This window comes from Phlebotomus papatasi, chromosome 2 (assembly GCF_024763615.1).
Source record: "Phlebotomus papatasi isolate M1 chromosome 2, Ppap_2.1, whole genome shotgun sequence".
Taxonomy (NCBI): Eukaryota; Metazoa; Arthropoda; class Insecta; order Diptera; family Psychodidae; genus Phlebotomus; species Phlebotomus papatasi.
In genome coordinates this window covers 3484186-3502135 of record NC_077223.1, presented here as the reverse complement: position 1 = coordinate 3502135, position 17950 = coordinate 3484186, and the positions used below count along the sequence as shown (strand labels likewise).

The following is a 17950-nucleotide window of genomic DNA, read 5'->3' as shown; positions in this document are numbered from 1 at the left end:
CTTCGAAATTTCGAAATTCGAATTTCCGATTTTCGACGTTTAAGGCGCAGAACCTCGCCAGATAGGTTAAATGCTATCGCGTTGCCTCTAAAACTTTATGAACCTGTTTTCTAAGCTTTTCTAATGGTGAAGCGGTTTTCAGACTAGATGTTTAGCCCAGTTACCGAAGGTATCACTATCCTAAATGACAGCAAAGTTTTTCGGACTTACAAAAACTTATTGATTGTCCTTAATAATCAAACCCGCTAAGCCTTAGGTCTGAACCCCGTATAAGTGATACTTGCGGTTTCTGAAAAAGGCAAATTAAGTTCCTAAAAGTTTCTAACAATGATGGGAGTTACATAAATTCATTTGAGAATTTATTTTTGAACGCCCTATACCTTGGATTAAGGGATTAATTGGCTCCTTTCAGTAATAATCTTTTGAAGAGACAAAGCCACACCAAAGCCAAGCCAAACCTATTCGAAAATCTACCGGAAGCCTAAAGTGCAAGTTCAAGTACTTGCCGCTATAGCGCTGATTGTTCTGCCTTTTCGAATTTCAGTATTCTTGACATTTCAATCGTCAACAACAATGTCAACAACAGTGTGTAAACTTTTGTCGCCAAAAACCGAATTTTTGTCAAATTCCGGGATGGCAAAGCGTTTGAATTGCAATTTCATTAAAATAAATACCCTTTTGATGAACTTGCCTACTTTTATGTAACTCGTCGGGTTAAACGTTCGTACTTCCAACGGGTTTTGAGTAATGCCGGTTTTAGACTGGAGGTTTAGCCCAGCCCCCGAAGGTCTCAAAAATCTAAATAACAAACAATTATTTTTGATTTTTCAAAATCTAATGGATCTTTTGCCCTTGATATTTAATCCTAAATAAAAATTCCCTAAAAAATTATGCTTGATGGAATTACGGGAGTTCAGCCAGATGGCTATGCCTTAGGTCTAAGGGCCCAAATAGGCCCAGGCTGAAACTCGAGAATATTCAGCCTGTAAAATTTGACAGTAAAGATTTATCCCAAACTGTCATTCACTGAGGGCATAGTAACATCGACTAGAAGCCCTCTCCATAAATTTCCTTTACCTAATACTTTACCACCGTATTTTACAGGCTAAATATTCTCGAGGATCAGCCTAAGTCTATTTAGGGCCTAAGTCCCGTATAAGTTCTGTCTGATATACCTTCGAATCGGTAAAAGAATAACCTCAACCGGAAAGAGCTCTCAAATCGGGAGAGTTGTTACTAAACGAGAGGATTAAGGAGTCATGGTTTTCCTTAAAGAAAGCTCTAATACCCAGCTTTAGCTAACTTACTTAAGTTTGGAATTTTTATTGCTATAAATTGCAATATTAAGAACCAAAATTTGACGATTGACTTTTGTCGATCGATTTACGATGTTGATAAGAAATTTAAAAAAAGTAATCTATAAGGCTAATACATATAATATGTGTTAAGCACTTAATAAGTTCTTAACTCATGAATTAATTTTAAGGAGTTGTAGAACATTGCACTAGTTAAAAAAGATAAATATATATGATAAACATTAGCGTTTTGTGGCGAATAGCGAAAATAAAATGTCATGACTCAATCTTAACATTAAGTACTTAATTAAGGCTTTTGTAAAAACTCTTAATTAAGTGATTTGTATAAAAAAGATGAAAAATACTTTCAATAAGTACTTAATTCAGGACTTTAAACTATGCACTTTTTAAGTAGTTACCCTAAGGGCTTTAAAATTATTTCTAACTCCTCATATTATTTTATTTCTCACAAAAAATTAATAGATTATAAAAAGGACTAAAAATCTGGTGAAGTTGGATTTCCGGATACCAGTTTATGGGTCGTAATTTATTTTTCGTAATTTGCGATTCCGGATCGGAAATTGAGGGCACGAAAGGAAAGATTTAACAGATTTTAGGATTGATCTATTTTTTTCAATACTGACTTACGGTCATGATGTTAGTTTATTAGCGGAAGCATGAGATCGTGAATGAAAGCTACCGATATCGGTTAAAGGAATTGTTCTTAAAAATCGAGTTAGGGCATTGCTGTTTAGAAGGAACTCTCAACTTGAAGGAACATAGGATTCGGAGCTGATTTTGGGCAAGATATGAATGAAGCAAATTCAAGAACTTACTCGTGAACGTTTTAGAATTAAGTTCAAACGACTTCCTGAAGTGGATCGGTCGGCGTGGAAAGATGACCCAGCTCTCCTAAGCATCCCATTGCCTTTGTACAACTGTAACCTTTCGAGCAGACAAAGCCACTCCAAAGCCAAACCAAACCTTTTCGAAAATCGACTTTCATTCCAAATTTCCAGTCAAAAACGTCAATAACCGTGCGTAAACGTTTGCTGCAAAGTAAATTTCTGTTTCAAGCGATGGTGGAATGTTTCAATTTCTTTTTTTTTGTGTTACTTACCGTATATACGGGTGACCTTGTCCTTCCCCTGTACGTAAGCTTTTCTTTAATTCTAGCAATTAAGGATGGTCTTTATCGATCCGATCTACCATGAACGATCGGTGAGGACAGTGAGAACTGTTCTTAAACATTAGAATTCAAGAAAAGTTTAGGAACAGTAGGGGGGCAAAGTCACCTGCATCTACGGTACTACGGTATCTTCAAATCGGTACAGTAAAAACCTCAATCGGAGAGAACTTTCAACTCGGAGAGGTTACTATTGAACTTAGGGATGAGAAAGAAATGCTTGAAATTTCCTGAAAAAATGAATAAATGAGGAACGGAAGCTTGGAATACTTTGGATTATTGTTAAGCCGGATTTGACTAGACGTAAGGCCGGCTTCGGACTGGAAGTTTAGCCCAGTTCCCGAAGATCTCAAATATCTAAATAACAAGCCATTTTATTGATTTTTCAAAATTAATGGAATATTTGTAATTAATATCCAATATTAAACAACAATTTCCTAAAAAATCTTGCCTGATAAGGAATTAGAGGACTTAAGCCAGATGGCTAAGCCTTAGGTCTGAAGCCCGTATAAGGGGAGCTAGATAAGCCTGATTTGTATACGGTCTAAAAATTGGACTACCTATCATCTGTTGAAATCTGCAACTTTATATCTCTTATACCGTTCTCCTTTCAAGCACCTTTGGAAAAAATAAACGGACAGACGGAAAATCGTAAACGAGTTCCTACAAAGTTTGGATCGGATCAGGTGAGATCGGGTTTCACTTTCGATCACTGAAGCTGAGATTGTAAAGAATCTTAACAAATAGGCTATCTTAAACTTCTTTTTATATCAATTGAAGCCCTGTTTGAATACGCTGAAGTGTGTTTTGATGAAAAATGGTGAAAGAAAGCTCATTTCTGAGCTTTCACCGTCGGAGGTGAACCTATGAATGGGTGTGGTGTTAAAAAGTTCTCAAGTCTCCACTTCAGCAGAGTGAAATTTATTGAAGGCGATAATTAGTTTTCCATTTCAACGCGTTGGGTTAGAATGCAATCATCTGGATTCCCTCAATTAAATGCGCACCACCTACACCATCGTTTAATTTCTCAGGCAGAATGGTCAAAAGGAGGAAGGTGTGTGTATATATGTATGGGAATATAAGCAGCTTTACTAGTTGAAAATGTCTGGACTTGGGGTGTGGAAAAGTTAACTATTATGATTAATTCTGAAGGATTATGTGGCCTTTATGCTAACGTACTTTTGACGTTGAATGGGGGAAGAAAAGGGATGTCCATAATTGGAAATCGATTCAATTGTCACCCATTGAATGTCCTATTAGGATTTTCACAGTTCCAATTGATGCCATTCAATCTAACTCTCTAACAAGTTTGTCGCTTATATCCCTTGATACTGGGATATTAATCCTCGGTCTTTGTATTGATTTTTAGTGAAATTCCTGCGAGAAGTCACACCGTACTTCCGGAAAGCCAGCATCATATCAGAGGTGGGATGGGAACTTCAGCGAGCATTTCTCTGTCCACTTGGGCCGGGGGCAACATCATCACCTCCAGCTCCCAGGAGTCCACCACGAGCTGATACACGATACATTCCCCTGCAATTGACACATTTGGCCAGGAATTTGAAACATCCCGATCCAGGTTAGTTCATATTTGATATTTTGTGAATTGTTTCGGGTTATGTTGAATATTTCAGTGAACTGGCCTAATTAGGGAGAAAACTTTTCGAAATGTGAAATTTTACATAACCGTTAAATAGTTCTGCAATTGTCAATGTTCAATTGAGGATATTTACTAATCTACCACTTTGGAAAATAATTTAGGGAATTTACGGTATTTGAAACAAAAGGGTATAGTGCTTTCCCTTTGAACGTTCTTGCCTTCGTAAGGGCGTTATCACACTTGCACATTAAAATTTTAATGTGATTCACATTAATTGTCGCTTGTGAGCGTCCAAATATGTTATTTGTGTCTTAGAGTCACTTAATATTTGGGGTTTTTCTATTTATTGATAAAGAAGTGGACTTGGCCTGCAAAAATAAGTTTAAATTTACCTAAAGCATAAATATTTTTCACATTAAAAAATTAAAGGGAAAATTGTATTAATTTTTCGCATTAATGCTATAAATCAATGTATATCAAATTTTGCGGGCCAAGTCTACCTTTTTATCAACAAATAGATCAAATTTTTAATATAAAATGATTCAAACACACAAATTACACATTTTGACTCTCACCAGCGACAATTAATGTGAATCATATTAAAATTTTAATGTGCAAGTGTGATAATACAGTAAGAGATTTACATTAAATTATCAACAATTGATGATAAGCCAACTAATATTTAATAAAAATGTGTATGTCTCTCAAGGAAATCTAAAAAAAATCACATTATTCGGAGGCATGAACGTTCGAAGGGAGAGTACTTTCCCCTAATTGCACGTAGTTTTCCCACATTTCAGGCATTGCACAGAAAAACTAGTAGATTGTATAAATGTCTAGAGATATAAAAGAGCATCATCTCTACGAATGAGATGTACTGAGAAAACCTTAAAAGGATACCGGAAAAGCTCGAGAATGCGCGAATCCGCGCGTACTTGGAGTACCGAAGTCAACTCTCTGATATTGAAACTTTCCGGGCTTCTTAAGATATTCTACAATTCCTTCTCGTTAAGAGAAAGAAAACTCGATAAGATAGATTCTTGAAATGGTGAATAATAGGCATCCGATTCAGCCGGTTTGGCTGTCCAAAATTGCAAAAATAGTTTGTAATTTTTTTCGTAAATGTTTATGAAGACTGGAGACTTACGAAATGCTCATGAAGCGTTTAATCTACTAAAAAAAATTATAAAAGTTTGTACTTTTTCACAAACTTTGTAACAAGAGCAAAGCTTTGTTCTTTTACAAACAATTTTCGTATGGCAAAACTGTAGAAATAAATGACAAACTTTTACAAACATTTTTCGTGTGTTTACAAACATTTACAAACAAATGTTTGTAAAAGAACGAAAAATGCTCGTCAAGTGATTATGTTACGAACAATGTTTGTGAAAAAAGTACAAACTTTTACGAACTTATTTGTGGTTTATACGCTGTACGAACATTTTGTAAGTCCTCAGTGGGACTTCACAAACATTGACGAACAATTTAACAAAGTATTTTTTCCTGTGTAAGGACAAAAATTGAGTGAAAAGACAGAATTTTCTCTCTTATGTCTCAATGTGATAAATTTTTCCCTTGGATCATATCAGAAAATTAATTTTCTCCGTTTTCCGCTTATCACCGGAAAATCATGAGAATATACCATTGACACAAGTCACATTTTCCATATTTTTCTCGTTCTTTTCATCTCTTATCTCTTCAAATAAATTGTGATCTACGATAGGAAATCTTAAGGTGTATGCTTTAGAGAAAAGGTGAAATTCCATTTTAACCGACAAAATGCAATGCAGAAGCTTTTCTATATATATATTCTACCATTAAAGTTCACCACGGTATAATTCAGTCACTAGCACAGAATAATAAATCAATGTGTGCAAATTTTCCCATTTTGCGCTTCAGCATGAAGTTTTCTCAATGAAAATTCTCATCTGCGTTGATATTATTCTATTTCAAGTGGCATGGGCACAAAGCTATCCTTCCCTCCTAAAATTCTCGATCCTTTTGTCTGAGTTTCTCCGAAACAGCCCTACCACTCACCCTGTTAACCATTTTCTCGCAATTTGTGAATTTTGTGACACAACATCCAACATTACAGATCCTCCCCCCTATCTTCCGATTAACACCATCGACACGAAGCAAATTTGTATACAGCACTTCTCCGTGACATGCTTCATGTGGGAATTATGAGGTGAAAATTCGGTGGTAAGGCATTACAAGAAAATGGGGAATATATCAATTTTTTTTTAAAGTACCCTTTCTTGGTGCGATACTGATCTAAATTGAGTGAAGCATTTTCAGGGTATATTCACAATTTCAATTTTTATTGTGTTGAATTCGCACTGAAAAAATAAAGTACGACCATTGCCGTCTTAACATCGCTTCTTGGAAATTACAAGGGATCAACTCATTTTTTGCGATTTTGAGATTCTAATGCACTTAGAAAGACAATTTAATAAATTTTCAGATGATATAAGACTTTAAATTTCGTTATTAGAAAAGTTTTTGAAAATTTTAATCTTTTTGATTACTTGCATAATTTTGTTTGAAGTAAAGGGGCACAAAACATATTCATCGTTCACATTTTTTGTGAAACAGGGGACTACCTCAAGCAAGTTGATCCCTTGTCATTCTAATTTCAGCAAAATTTGCACATCATTTAGAACGATAAGGAGATAACTCATTAAAAAACATATTTTGAAAGGTAAAAATATAAGTTTCGATGTTTATATTAGTACTCATACAAATAGAAAAGAAATAAATTGTTTTTGTTCAGTCATTAAATTGAGATACTTATTTACACAAAGTTGAATCTTTCATGCTGTCTCCTGAAAAATAGCCGAAAATTAGTTGGCCCCTTATAATTTCCAAAGGAGCGACATTGATTTCAACCTTTAGGATAATACACCGCGATACAAAGGTCCCTTCCATGAAGAAAAGAAAAATAAGAAAAAGACGAAAACTATGAAAGATTTATCGAGAATTAAAAAATATTTATCTAACTTCACATCCAACTTAGAGGATACCGGGGCAGAATTAGAGCACATGAATTTTTTCTAGGCGTATTATTTGTGAAAAGAAAACGTTGAATCAGACTTTAAATGAAGTCGTTATGCATCTGGCATGCCTTTTAGATTATGAAAATTTCGTGAAATCATTTTCCATTTCGTACTTAAAATTGGATTGAAATTTAATTTGTCGTGATGTTAAAAAGAATAAGAAGAGTTCGAAAAAGTGGGATAGGTATATGCAAAACGTTTGAAAGAGAATGCCATAATGGCCATAACGGAGCCATAATGGCTCCGACACACCTTTTAGATCAGGAAAATGAAATCGAAATTCATATCCGTTTTTTCTTAAAAGTTTTGCATATGCCTATGTCCCTCTTTCATGCTCTTCTTCTTGTTTTGAATGTCACATTAAATTTAATTTAGTTCAAACTATTTTTTTTCCTTTAAACATCACACCAAATTCAATTTAGTTCGATCTAATTTTGAATCAAACGGACATATATTCAGACGGACATATACGAAACTTTTAACAGGGAAAAAGATGAGAATTTTGATTTCATGAAATTTTCCTGACCTAAAAAGTGTGCGGGAGTCATTAATTTAAATTACAGCTGATATTTACGACCATAACCCAAGGAGTAGATAACTATGCCGCTTACGGTTCATTCGAGTGCCGATATTTTGTAAAAAATGTGCCGATCTGCACAATTTTTTGTGCACAATTTGTGCCGATTACGTTTCAGTTTGCCGATTCTGCAGAATTTTCGCGGACAGATTAGTGTTTACAGTACGGTAGGGTAAATGTCCTAATTCAAAACCATTTCCAGACGCTTTAACTTTGAAAGAAGATTCAACACAATAAGTTGATATTTTTTTTCTGAAGAGAAGTACATAAATTTGCTCCTTGAATCTTCTAGAATGTTACTGTTTAGTGAAAATTCTTTAGATGTAATTTAAAAACTTCTCAAATACAAGAAAAATACACGAGCGTAAAATGCTTCTATTGGAAACATATTAATCCAAATGGAGACAAGGGAAAGTTTCTAATTGGAGACAAAGAGTGTAAGTGAAACCACGTCGAAAGGCTTCCAAAACCTTGTTGAGTTGCCTTGTTGAGTTGCCAATTCGAAAGAAAAGTGCACGATTTTATTTATTGCCATGTTACATAATTTAATAGCGAACTGAAAGTCTATTGGAATTGTTAACCTTTTGCGGAATTCTGCAACAAAATTACAATGTCATATGACAAATTTCAAATTTGTATATGGCAAATTTGGAAGAATTAATCAATTAATCGAAAATCCGATTCATATCAGTTACTAAGAGCTTCATAGAATTCCTTGTAATGGTTATTCGACGTTCATTGGACTTTAATGTCGCCCTGCTTTCAAATTTATCTTTAATTTTACTTCCAGTTTCTAATCTTTTACAGGTAGTTTTCCAAGTAGTTTTCGAAAAAAATGTCAGTAATAATAATTGAGCACACTGGAAAGTATAAACACTTCCAGTAATTCCATTTTAAATTTTCGACGTCGAACGGGTGGAAAACAGATTGATTAATATTTCCAGTGGAACTTCCAGTTTACTGTTGAACATTTTTTCACGTGCCTTCTATTTTTTATTCCAAAATGACATTTCTTGGCTATGTATAATTATTATAGTATGGAATTTTAAAAGAGACGCGGGAAACTGTTTAACAGTAAGCTGGAAGTCCGCAGGAAATATCAATCAATCGGGTTTTCCTCGTTTGCCCTCGGAGATTAGCAATGGAATTACACTGAAAGAACTTGAAAAATTCCAGTGTGCTATAAATCTGAGAGGTGCTTATTTGACGGTCAACTTGAAGTCTGGAATTACCGATTGAAGGGACTATCGGTAATTTTTCTCTCATTTTTCACAATATTTATTTGATCTGAATAAATTTCAACAGGAACCAATAATAAATCTCCCATTCAAAGTGCAAGTGTTACTGCAATTTTCAGTATTTTTTTAGGAAATAAGGTAAAGTGCCCTCAAGTCGACCGGTTCCTTAATTCGACCGGTAGATTTATTTATTCAATTTATTTATATTTGCACTAATATTTGGCGTATGATCTAACATTAATAGGTCAATTATTCCATAAATAAATACGAATCAGTTACAATTTTATAGAAATTCATCACCGGTCAAGTCGAGGAACCGGTCAATTAGAGGGCACTTTATCTTATATAAATCGGTTCAAATCGGTTGGAACCGGTAAACCTAAGCAAAAACGTTCGAACATGGTAATTTTCCTCATGGTTCGGACAAGAACTGTGTATAATATCTAAGTCGAGCATTCTGCACAGCTAAGATGCTTTGACTACCTACGTTGAAAAACATTTCTCCAGAATTTATGTGACAACAGCCTTATGAAAGCCATTTTAGTTATATACTGAATGCACTGGTATTTGCAGGAATTTAATGGGAATTGCAAGACAAAAGCCTTGTCAACATTTTAGATATTTTTCGCAATTTTTCATCCATCAAAAATGTTTTTCGTACATTCTCTGAGTATTTCAGGCCAGAGTGTATATAGCACTTGAGATATTTATACGCTATATGTTTCACATTTCGAAACAAAACAGAATCTTTTCAACCCACTTAAATCATGCAGCAATGAATTGAGAGGCAGTACTTAAAGCCAAATAATATGGTGGCATCATAAACACTCATCATTGATTTGGTGTGTTAAAGTTTAGGACTTTGTGGTGTAGGATTTTACGATAAAATTACATTTTCTCGGTAATCCATAAATCCACGTAGGAGTTTACTCTCAATGGCTTCTAACCGTTGAAATTGCCTGAAACCCCGATGGCTTCTGGTTCAGTGGGTTTTTCGGCGGATTTGTGTCTGTAACAGTGGCTGCGTGAAAATGGCCAGAAGGTCTGGATGATGGTTGAAGATATATATACAATTGGGGATGCGCATACAGAACACGTTCACATGACAAGAGACACCAGCAATTAAGTGTTGATCACAATCTACCCCAAGTTATTTTTCACCCTTCACACATACATACGCCTCTTATATATTGGATTCCACCCTCGAAATGGGGGGTGGGATGGGTAACAAAAAGCTGGAGTAAAAGACAAACATTCAGGCATTTAATATACCACAAAATTACTTATAGAACAGTTTGTGGACACAAACGGAATACATATCGTATCTGAAATGGTATACTAATCATAAATATTCTACTGCACCAGCTGATTTTATTGCAAATTCTCTCTTAGATTGCTCGAACTTTATGCAAGAAGCAACATGTGTATCTATATAAGGTTCTTTGAATTTTTGAAGTCTCGAATAAAATTAAAAAAAAAAAAAAACAATAAAGGTTAAACGATTAGAGATAGCTACTTGGGGTATTCGAAATTCTCCTCATTAAGTGACTGTGGTAACACTCACCAAAGCAGTATATCATCGTTTCCATCGTCATCGATGCCATTATTAGACTTTTCTTTGTGTTTCTTCTTGTCTCGATTGCTTTCTCCAAGCCGGGTCGTGTTCTAAAAACACTAAACAGTCGAGACAGGAATCAACACAAACCAAAGTTGATAATAAAGAAGCACTTAAGAACAGTCATGTGCTAAAAAATTGTTCAGCAAAAAGATTTCCATTTTTTAGCACTTTCATATTCTCAAGTGTTTCTACATAATTGACGGTTCTTTGTGATGGTTTCTGTCACGACTGGTGATTTTAGAACACGGAAAGGACTGTGGAAAATAGTTGAGACAGGAACCAACACGAAGAAAAATTGATAATGCAGAAGTACTTGAGAATAGCTATGTACTAAAAGAAATGTTCTTAAGGAAGATTTGCCCTTTTCATTTGGTGCTATTGCAATTGCATGTACTTCTGTTTAATCGACTTTTATTTGTTCTGGTTCCTGTCACGACTGTTTGACGGTTTTGCAACACGGTAAGGACTGGACAAAACAGTCGAGACAGGAACCCATACAAAGAAAAGTAGATTTCGTAGAAGCGCATCGAATTTACGTGGTTCGAGCGTTTCGCAAAGTATGGATCATTTGGCCATTTTTTTCGAATTTGTCTCTGCTTATCGTTAAAGTTTATGAATGAGAGCCTTTTTGTACACTTTAATCCCAAGTAGTTTTTCCATGGAAAAATAGGAAAATTTTGCTTTTAAGTTGAATAGTCTTTTTGTATATACATAATGAATAGCTATTCAAAATGAATAAAGTGACATTCGGATGATCATTGAGGTATTTTTGCCAGAGTGTATTAAAATTCTTTTGATTTAAATTTTTAGATGCTTTTTTAATTTATAATTTTAGTAGCAATGCAACTGTTTGAGATTTTTCGATTTAATGTTACGTATCGAAGTTTTTATAGTGATTTTATTCTTTAAGAAAAATTAATAGGAAATCATTTATGTAGATACAAACACATGAGGTAAAACTTAAACGGTCAGTGCCCTGTGCTAAGATTTGAAACAATTTTATGGTCACATAAGAATTTCTGTTGTTAGATTCAAAAGAGAAAATGTGCAGTCTCGGACATAAAAGCGCATTAGAGAATTTTCCGATGGGAAGAGAAAATATACTCTTGTCATTGTATACAGAAGCTTTTAAATTACTCCAAGTGGGGACAAAAGCCGGATATATTGAAAGAAAGTCTAAGTCCATTAATTTTGAAGAGTGCAGGATTTAACAATTGAGATTGTTCCCCATTATTATAGAGATAAAGATCGACGTCTTTCTTGGATTTTCTTCAGTTATGGTCTTTCATTCTCCATGTTTTTCAACTTTCCACGATACCCATTCGAAGAAATGATGTTCTTATTAAGTCCTTTGTGACACTCTGCATTAAAAAAATTGTTTGAAGTATATAGAAAAGGTTTTTTTTTTGGTTTTCTTTGAAGTTGTTTATAAATTTTTGATGAGTAAAAAAATTACAGAATTCTTTGAATTTTAATCAGCAATATATAAGTCAAAAGAATTGTGGTGCTATTACAGTGAAAAATGAAAGGGAGAAATCTTTCTCCTGAATATTCTAAACCACCAAACAGCCGTGACAGGAACCAACACAGAGAAAAGTCGATTAAAGCATCAAATGAAAAAGGGAAATCTTCCTCTTGAACATTTTGTTGTAGTACATGGCTGTTCTCAAGTGCTTCTGCATTATCGACTTTTCTTCGTGTTGGTGTAGAAATTGTGTAGAAAGCCTTGAGAATAATCATGTGCTAAAAAATGTTCATATTTCCCCTTTTCATAATCTTTCCTACATAATTGACTTTTCTCTATGTTGGTTCTTGTCACGACTATTTTGTGGTTTTAGAACACGGCGGGGACTGGGGAAAATAGTTGTTACAGGAACAAACTTGAAGAAAAATTGATTATGCATAAGTACATGTGAGTAGTCATGTGCTAAACAAAATATAAAGAAGAAAGCTTTCTTCCTTTAAGTTTCTTATTCTTGGCTCGGCACATTTATTTTTTAGAAGTACGTCAATTAAAAAAAAATCATATAAGATAAGATATTTATTTTCCATCTCTTAACATACGTTCAAAAATACCAAAAAAAAGAATAAAATATTGCTTTTAAACATGTTTTCAAAATTTCCTATGAGAATGAGCGAGATGACTAGATCTAGATCTCATTCACTTTCATTGAAATATCAAAAAAAACATGTTTACAAAATAAAAGTTATTGTGCGTTAGGCATAATGTGCCCACGACACAATAACTTTTATTTTGTAAACATGTTACTGATATTTCAGTGAGAGTGAATGAAACGTAAATCTAGTCATCTCGCTCACTCTCGTAGGAAATTTTGAAAATATTTTTATAAACAAAAGTTATTGTGCGCTGGGTATTAGGCATAAGGGAATCTGTGTCCTAAACAGTTTATATTTTGGTTAGTACTATAAGTACATAAAGTAAAATTCACTAAGAAACATTTTTAACAAAATTTAATTTGCCAAGATATGTCATAACCCTTTGGTTTTCTTCTAACCAAGGATATTTCACTCTCTTTCTTTATCTTTTATCGTTTTTTTATTATCTACTTTATTAATAATAATTAATAAAACTTATTTATTTATAATTTAGTGAAATAAAAATGCTCGATAGTTGTCAGGCTACAATTTAATAAAATTCTGAGCTGCTATTCATAAAGATTTTAAAGAATTTCAGCTAAAGGAGCCTGAAGAAATTGCCAGTTTGTCGAAAAGCTAAGACATATTCGATATTGGCTAAGAGCTAGAAAGCTTTTTTTCTTGAATAAATTTATATTTCACATCTAATTTGAAAACAAGAACTATACAAACGCCAAGAAAAGGGGGAATTTCGTGTTTTATAATGTTATGTATATTTTGTACTACATCCAGTTTTAGCACGTACAACGCACCATCCAAGACACATTTTCGAATTTCGGACAGAGAAACGAATTTCCGTTTCCAAATTCAAATCGAGTAGAAATCCATTTTATAGAGATGTGTTATCTTTAAAAACCTTTAAAATCTGTCAGAAGGAATGAAAATAGTTCTTGTAAAATTCCCGAAGCTTTCAAAGGGAATTCCAACTATTGAGGAGATATCAAGGTTTTTTTTTCACCTGTCTGCACTTCCTTTTATCCAATTTAGAAAGGATTTAACGTATTTCGGAAAATACTTCCGATATATTCTGCGGTTATACCGTCTTCTCAGCTAGTGCAATTTTTCACTCTGTGCGTGTTGGAAAATTTCTATATGGAATTGCTATATATATATTCTATATATATATAACTCTGTACATTCTTTAGGAGGTGCAGTGAACTCTGAAAATGTTCTTCTTTGCGCCGCGTTCAATCACCCAAGGAATTTTCTTGACACTCTTTTACAAAATAACTTTTTTCTCTGTCGTTTTCTTAAGATGGATTTCAAGTTTTATTGATGATGTAATTTTGGTCATGTCCTCAATTTTTACTGGACTTTCTATGGATACGTCATTTCCATTGAATTATCATCAATTTTCTCGTTTTTTAATTGGTTCCTTGGCATTGGGAAATGGAAAAAAGTGCCCCTAAAAGCTCCCCTAAGGTTTCTTTTTTAACGGTCCGTGATTATCGAAGCAATAATGATATTACAATTAAGATGGGTCTATCGTAAATTCCGTGACTCAAAAGAAAAAAAAAGTAATGTCAGGGGGAGCTCTTTAATTTTCGTATCCTTACCCTCACTCAAGGTTTCTCCTTCATCCCACCAAGATATAGAAGATGCCGAAAAAGTTTTTGCGTCTTCCCTGATGCTTTTCAGTAAACTTTTTTCCCTTGTGAAAAAATTAAAGTCATTTGAATTGTTTGTAATTATATTTAAAATGGACTTTTTTTTCACTGAATAAATACTGAAACTTTCAAGAAGCTGCAAAAAGTTTTTGGACTAAATAAATTTTGATGGAGACTTGTTTTTATTGTACTTAAAGGTTATGTACAAATTGGTATTAAATTGATCTTTTAGTTAGAGCTACTTTGAAGCCACACGGTTATACGGGCTTCGGACCTAAGGCTTAACCAAATGGCTTAACTGCTCTAATTTCTTATCAATCACGATTTTTTGGAAGAATTTTATTTAGGATTGGATTGTTAAAGACAAATTAGGATTTTGAAACGTTTGGAAACTAGGCTAAACCTCTAGTCTGAAGACCGCTTTGGGGATATCGACTTACGGTTTTTGGGAGACCCTCCCGTAAGTCATTGTCCGTATTATTAACATATTTTATATTTTTATCATTGCTCTACAATCACACCATCCTGTCGTTCCTGGATATATTTTAAGTCATAAAAAGCTTAAAGTAATTCCTCTTACTAATTTCTTAAGGTTAAGAAACTGTAAGAAGCCTAAGGACTGATTTGGATTCTTTGGTCTTTAGGTTTTGGGATTATGGACAAATCCGAAATGATTTTATTCAGCTCTAAACAATTTCAATTCAATAAATGCTATATTACCATGCTGCTCTACGTCTCTACAAAGCTCTGTATCACACAATTTTCTTCAATAGCCCCTTCAAATATTTGGAAATCAATGAATATTGACAGAATTAGTCTTTGATCTAAATGTAGAATTCAATTCAATTGAATATTATTGTCTTGTTCTCAGCAGAATAATATATTCTTGGTATATGATACAATCGTATTATATATAGGTTTAAAGCTTATAGCAGAGACAAGTGATTTGGAACGATGAATTTATAGCAAGACAATGCATCAATTATTTCCAATTCAATTGAAGTAATTCTCATCACTTGCACATCAAACAAATCAAGAGGAAAATTACACTATCTTCACAGTGAATTTGCCTACAACGCATAATGTAAATTTTTTATAGAGACGTTGATTTTTAAAAGAAATAAATTAGTTTATGTACAGAGAATTGTCAAACAGAGCAAGTGACACTCAAATCATCCAGTTTTTTCTCAGTGGAGATAGGAAAAATTCCTGCCTCCACCCAGAATCGAACTGGAGACCTCTCGTTAACTAGACGAGTGCTCTATTGACTGAGATATTAGAGGCCACATGCTCTGCTTGACTTCCTACACGACCTTTAACCAATTGCATTGCGCAGTTCGATTCTGGGTGGAGGCAGGAATTTTTCCTATCTTCACTGAGAAAAAACTGGATGATTTGAGTATCACTTGCTGTGATTGACGATTCTCTGTACATAAATACAATTAACATTGAAGAAAATTTCGTAAAATTCTCACAATAAGTTTACTTACTCTTCTTTAACAATTATTGCAACTCTTGTTCGAGCAATTCAAACAGAATTCCTTTGTAATGTAAATGGATTTGCAATACAGCTAAAGGATAGAGTACAAATACATTTAATCTGATTTATCAAATTGAGGAAAGTGTCCATACTTTGTACGATCCCAAGTTTCGTACTAATAACTAAAAAGTGAATGACGAAAAGTGCATAGTTTTTAAAATATATTGCAGAGTCACATTTTTTCAGAAACATAGAAAAAATTTAGTCATTACGAAGCTTGAGAACGTACGAAGCATGGACACTTTCTCCTACAGAAAAAAGGCTTCGTAATAAAAGATTTGGGCCTAGAGTATATTGCTAGAGTGCATAAAGTCCGAGCAGTCACAGTCGGAGTTTCTTCAAGGGGCAATTTATTCGAAGATCGGTTTCGAAAACTAGAGAAAAAGCATTTTTACTTCTCGTTTCGTCCACGTGGCGGCTCGAGCATCTCATGTTTGAATTTCGAAGTGTCTCGAGTTTCAAAATACAGCTGGCTTTGAGGCTTTGCATATGCTTCGAGTTTCGAGCACTTCTTATTTTTTCCTTTCAAAGAGACATAGCCACTCCAAAGCCAAGCGAAAAATCGAAAATCCACTGGAAATCCGAAAATCTACCGGAAGCCTAAAGTGCAAGTTCGCGTACTCGCTGCTTTAGTGCTGATTGTTCTGCCATTTCGAATTTCGGTATTCTCGACACTTCAATCGTCAGCAATGTCAACAACAGTGTGCAAACGTTTAATGAAAAGAAGCAATTTGTTGTGTAGTTTTGTACAATTTTAGGATGGCAGAACGTTTGCTTTGCATTTTCATTAAAATAAATGTCCTTTTGATGAACTTGCTCACTTTTGTGTAAGTCGTTCAAACTTCCAACGGGTTTTTATGTAAGTTCTCTCTGATATACCTTCGAATCGGTAAAGGAAAAACCTCAACCGGAGAGAGCTGTCAAACGAAGAAGATTCTGTTTTAAGACCTCTACACATTGGCTATATGGACCCGAGTGAGTCCGACAGCCTTACATAAAATAGAAGAAGAAGAAGAAGAAGAAGACCTCTACACATTGAAAGAAATTTTAATGAAAAATTGCTTTTTTGAAGGAAATCGTCTGCACTGTTGTAGGTGGAAACGTCAAAATTCTGTCAAAAATGCGATTTTTGAAGAAAATTGCTCCCAATGCAATTTATAGAAGCCTTTATGAATCTGACCTGGAGGGGAATTCTGTAAGACTCTGGCAATGTCATAAGACAATTTGCGTTCGAATCTCAGGAGAGCTTTTTCGAAACTGTGTAAACTTTTTCGAAAGTTTAAAGTGCAAGTTCACATATTCACCCTTTTAGCGTTGGTTGTTTGTTCATTTTGAATTTTCGGTATTCATGACACTTTAAATGTCAGCCATGTCAATAACAACTTGTAAACGTTTGCTGCTGGCTATATGGACCCGAGTGAGTCCGACAGCCTTACATAAAATAGAAGAAGAAGAAGAAACGTTGGCTGCAAAAAGGGAATTTTTGTTTAACTCTTTCGCGTCTTTAGGGTCATATATGACCCGGGGAGAAAAGTTTCTTTTTGGCTATTTACATTAATTGAAATCTAACTGGAGTCTTGAGAAAATGAGCCAAGAATCTTACATCCTTCTATTATGATGTCGTGCACGAACAGATAGATTTCAATTAATGTAAATACCCAAAAAAAACTTTTTTCCCCGAGTCTTGACATTACCCTAAAGACGCGAAAGAGATAAGGAGGACAGAACGTTTAAATTTTAATTTTATTCTAATAAATGTCCTTTTTCATTAACTCATTCACTTTTTTAGAACTTGTCGATCTAAATTTTCGAAATTCCAACAGGTTTTTAGATAAGTTCTCTTCTGATATACCTTCGAATCGGTACAATGTTAACCTCAACTGGAGAGGGTTCTAAAATCAAGAATGTTATTACTGAACGCAAGGACTTAATTTTGTTTGTTTTTTCGAAATTCGAAATTATGTTTGAATTTTTCGAACATCAACGGAATCTGATGCAAATTGTAAACTTTTTATCTTTTATATGAGACACTTTGGAGTCTCAAAATCCGTCAATAGTACATCGATAAAGTGTAAA

The 17950-nt window shown here is 34.2% G+C and overlaps 1 protein-coding gene across 2 annotated transcripts in view; it reads left to right on the top strand.

Moving 5' to 3' along the window:
• LOC129802170 (beta-1-syntrophin) overlaps positions 1 to 17950 on the top strand; it is a 194848-nt gene that overhangs the window by 121124 nt on the left and 55774 nt on the right. For both annotated transcript variants that reach the window (XM_055847789.1, XM_055847790.1), the window contains exon 5: positions 3851 to 4060. In XM_055847789.1, coding sequence (XP_055703764.1) covers positions 3851 to 4060 — 210 coding nt within the window. The remainder of the gene's footprint in view (positions 1 to 3850; positions 4061 to 17950) is intronic.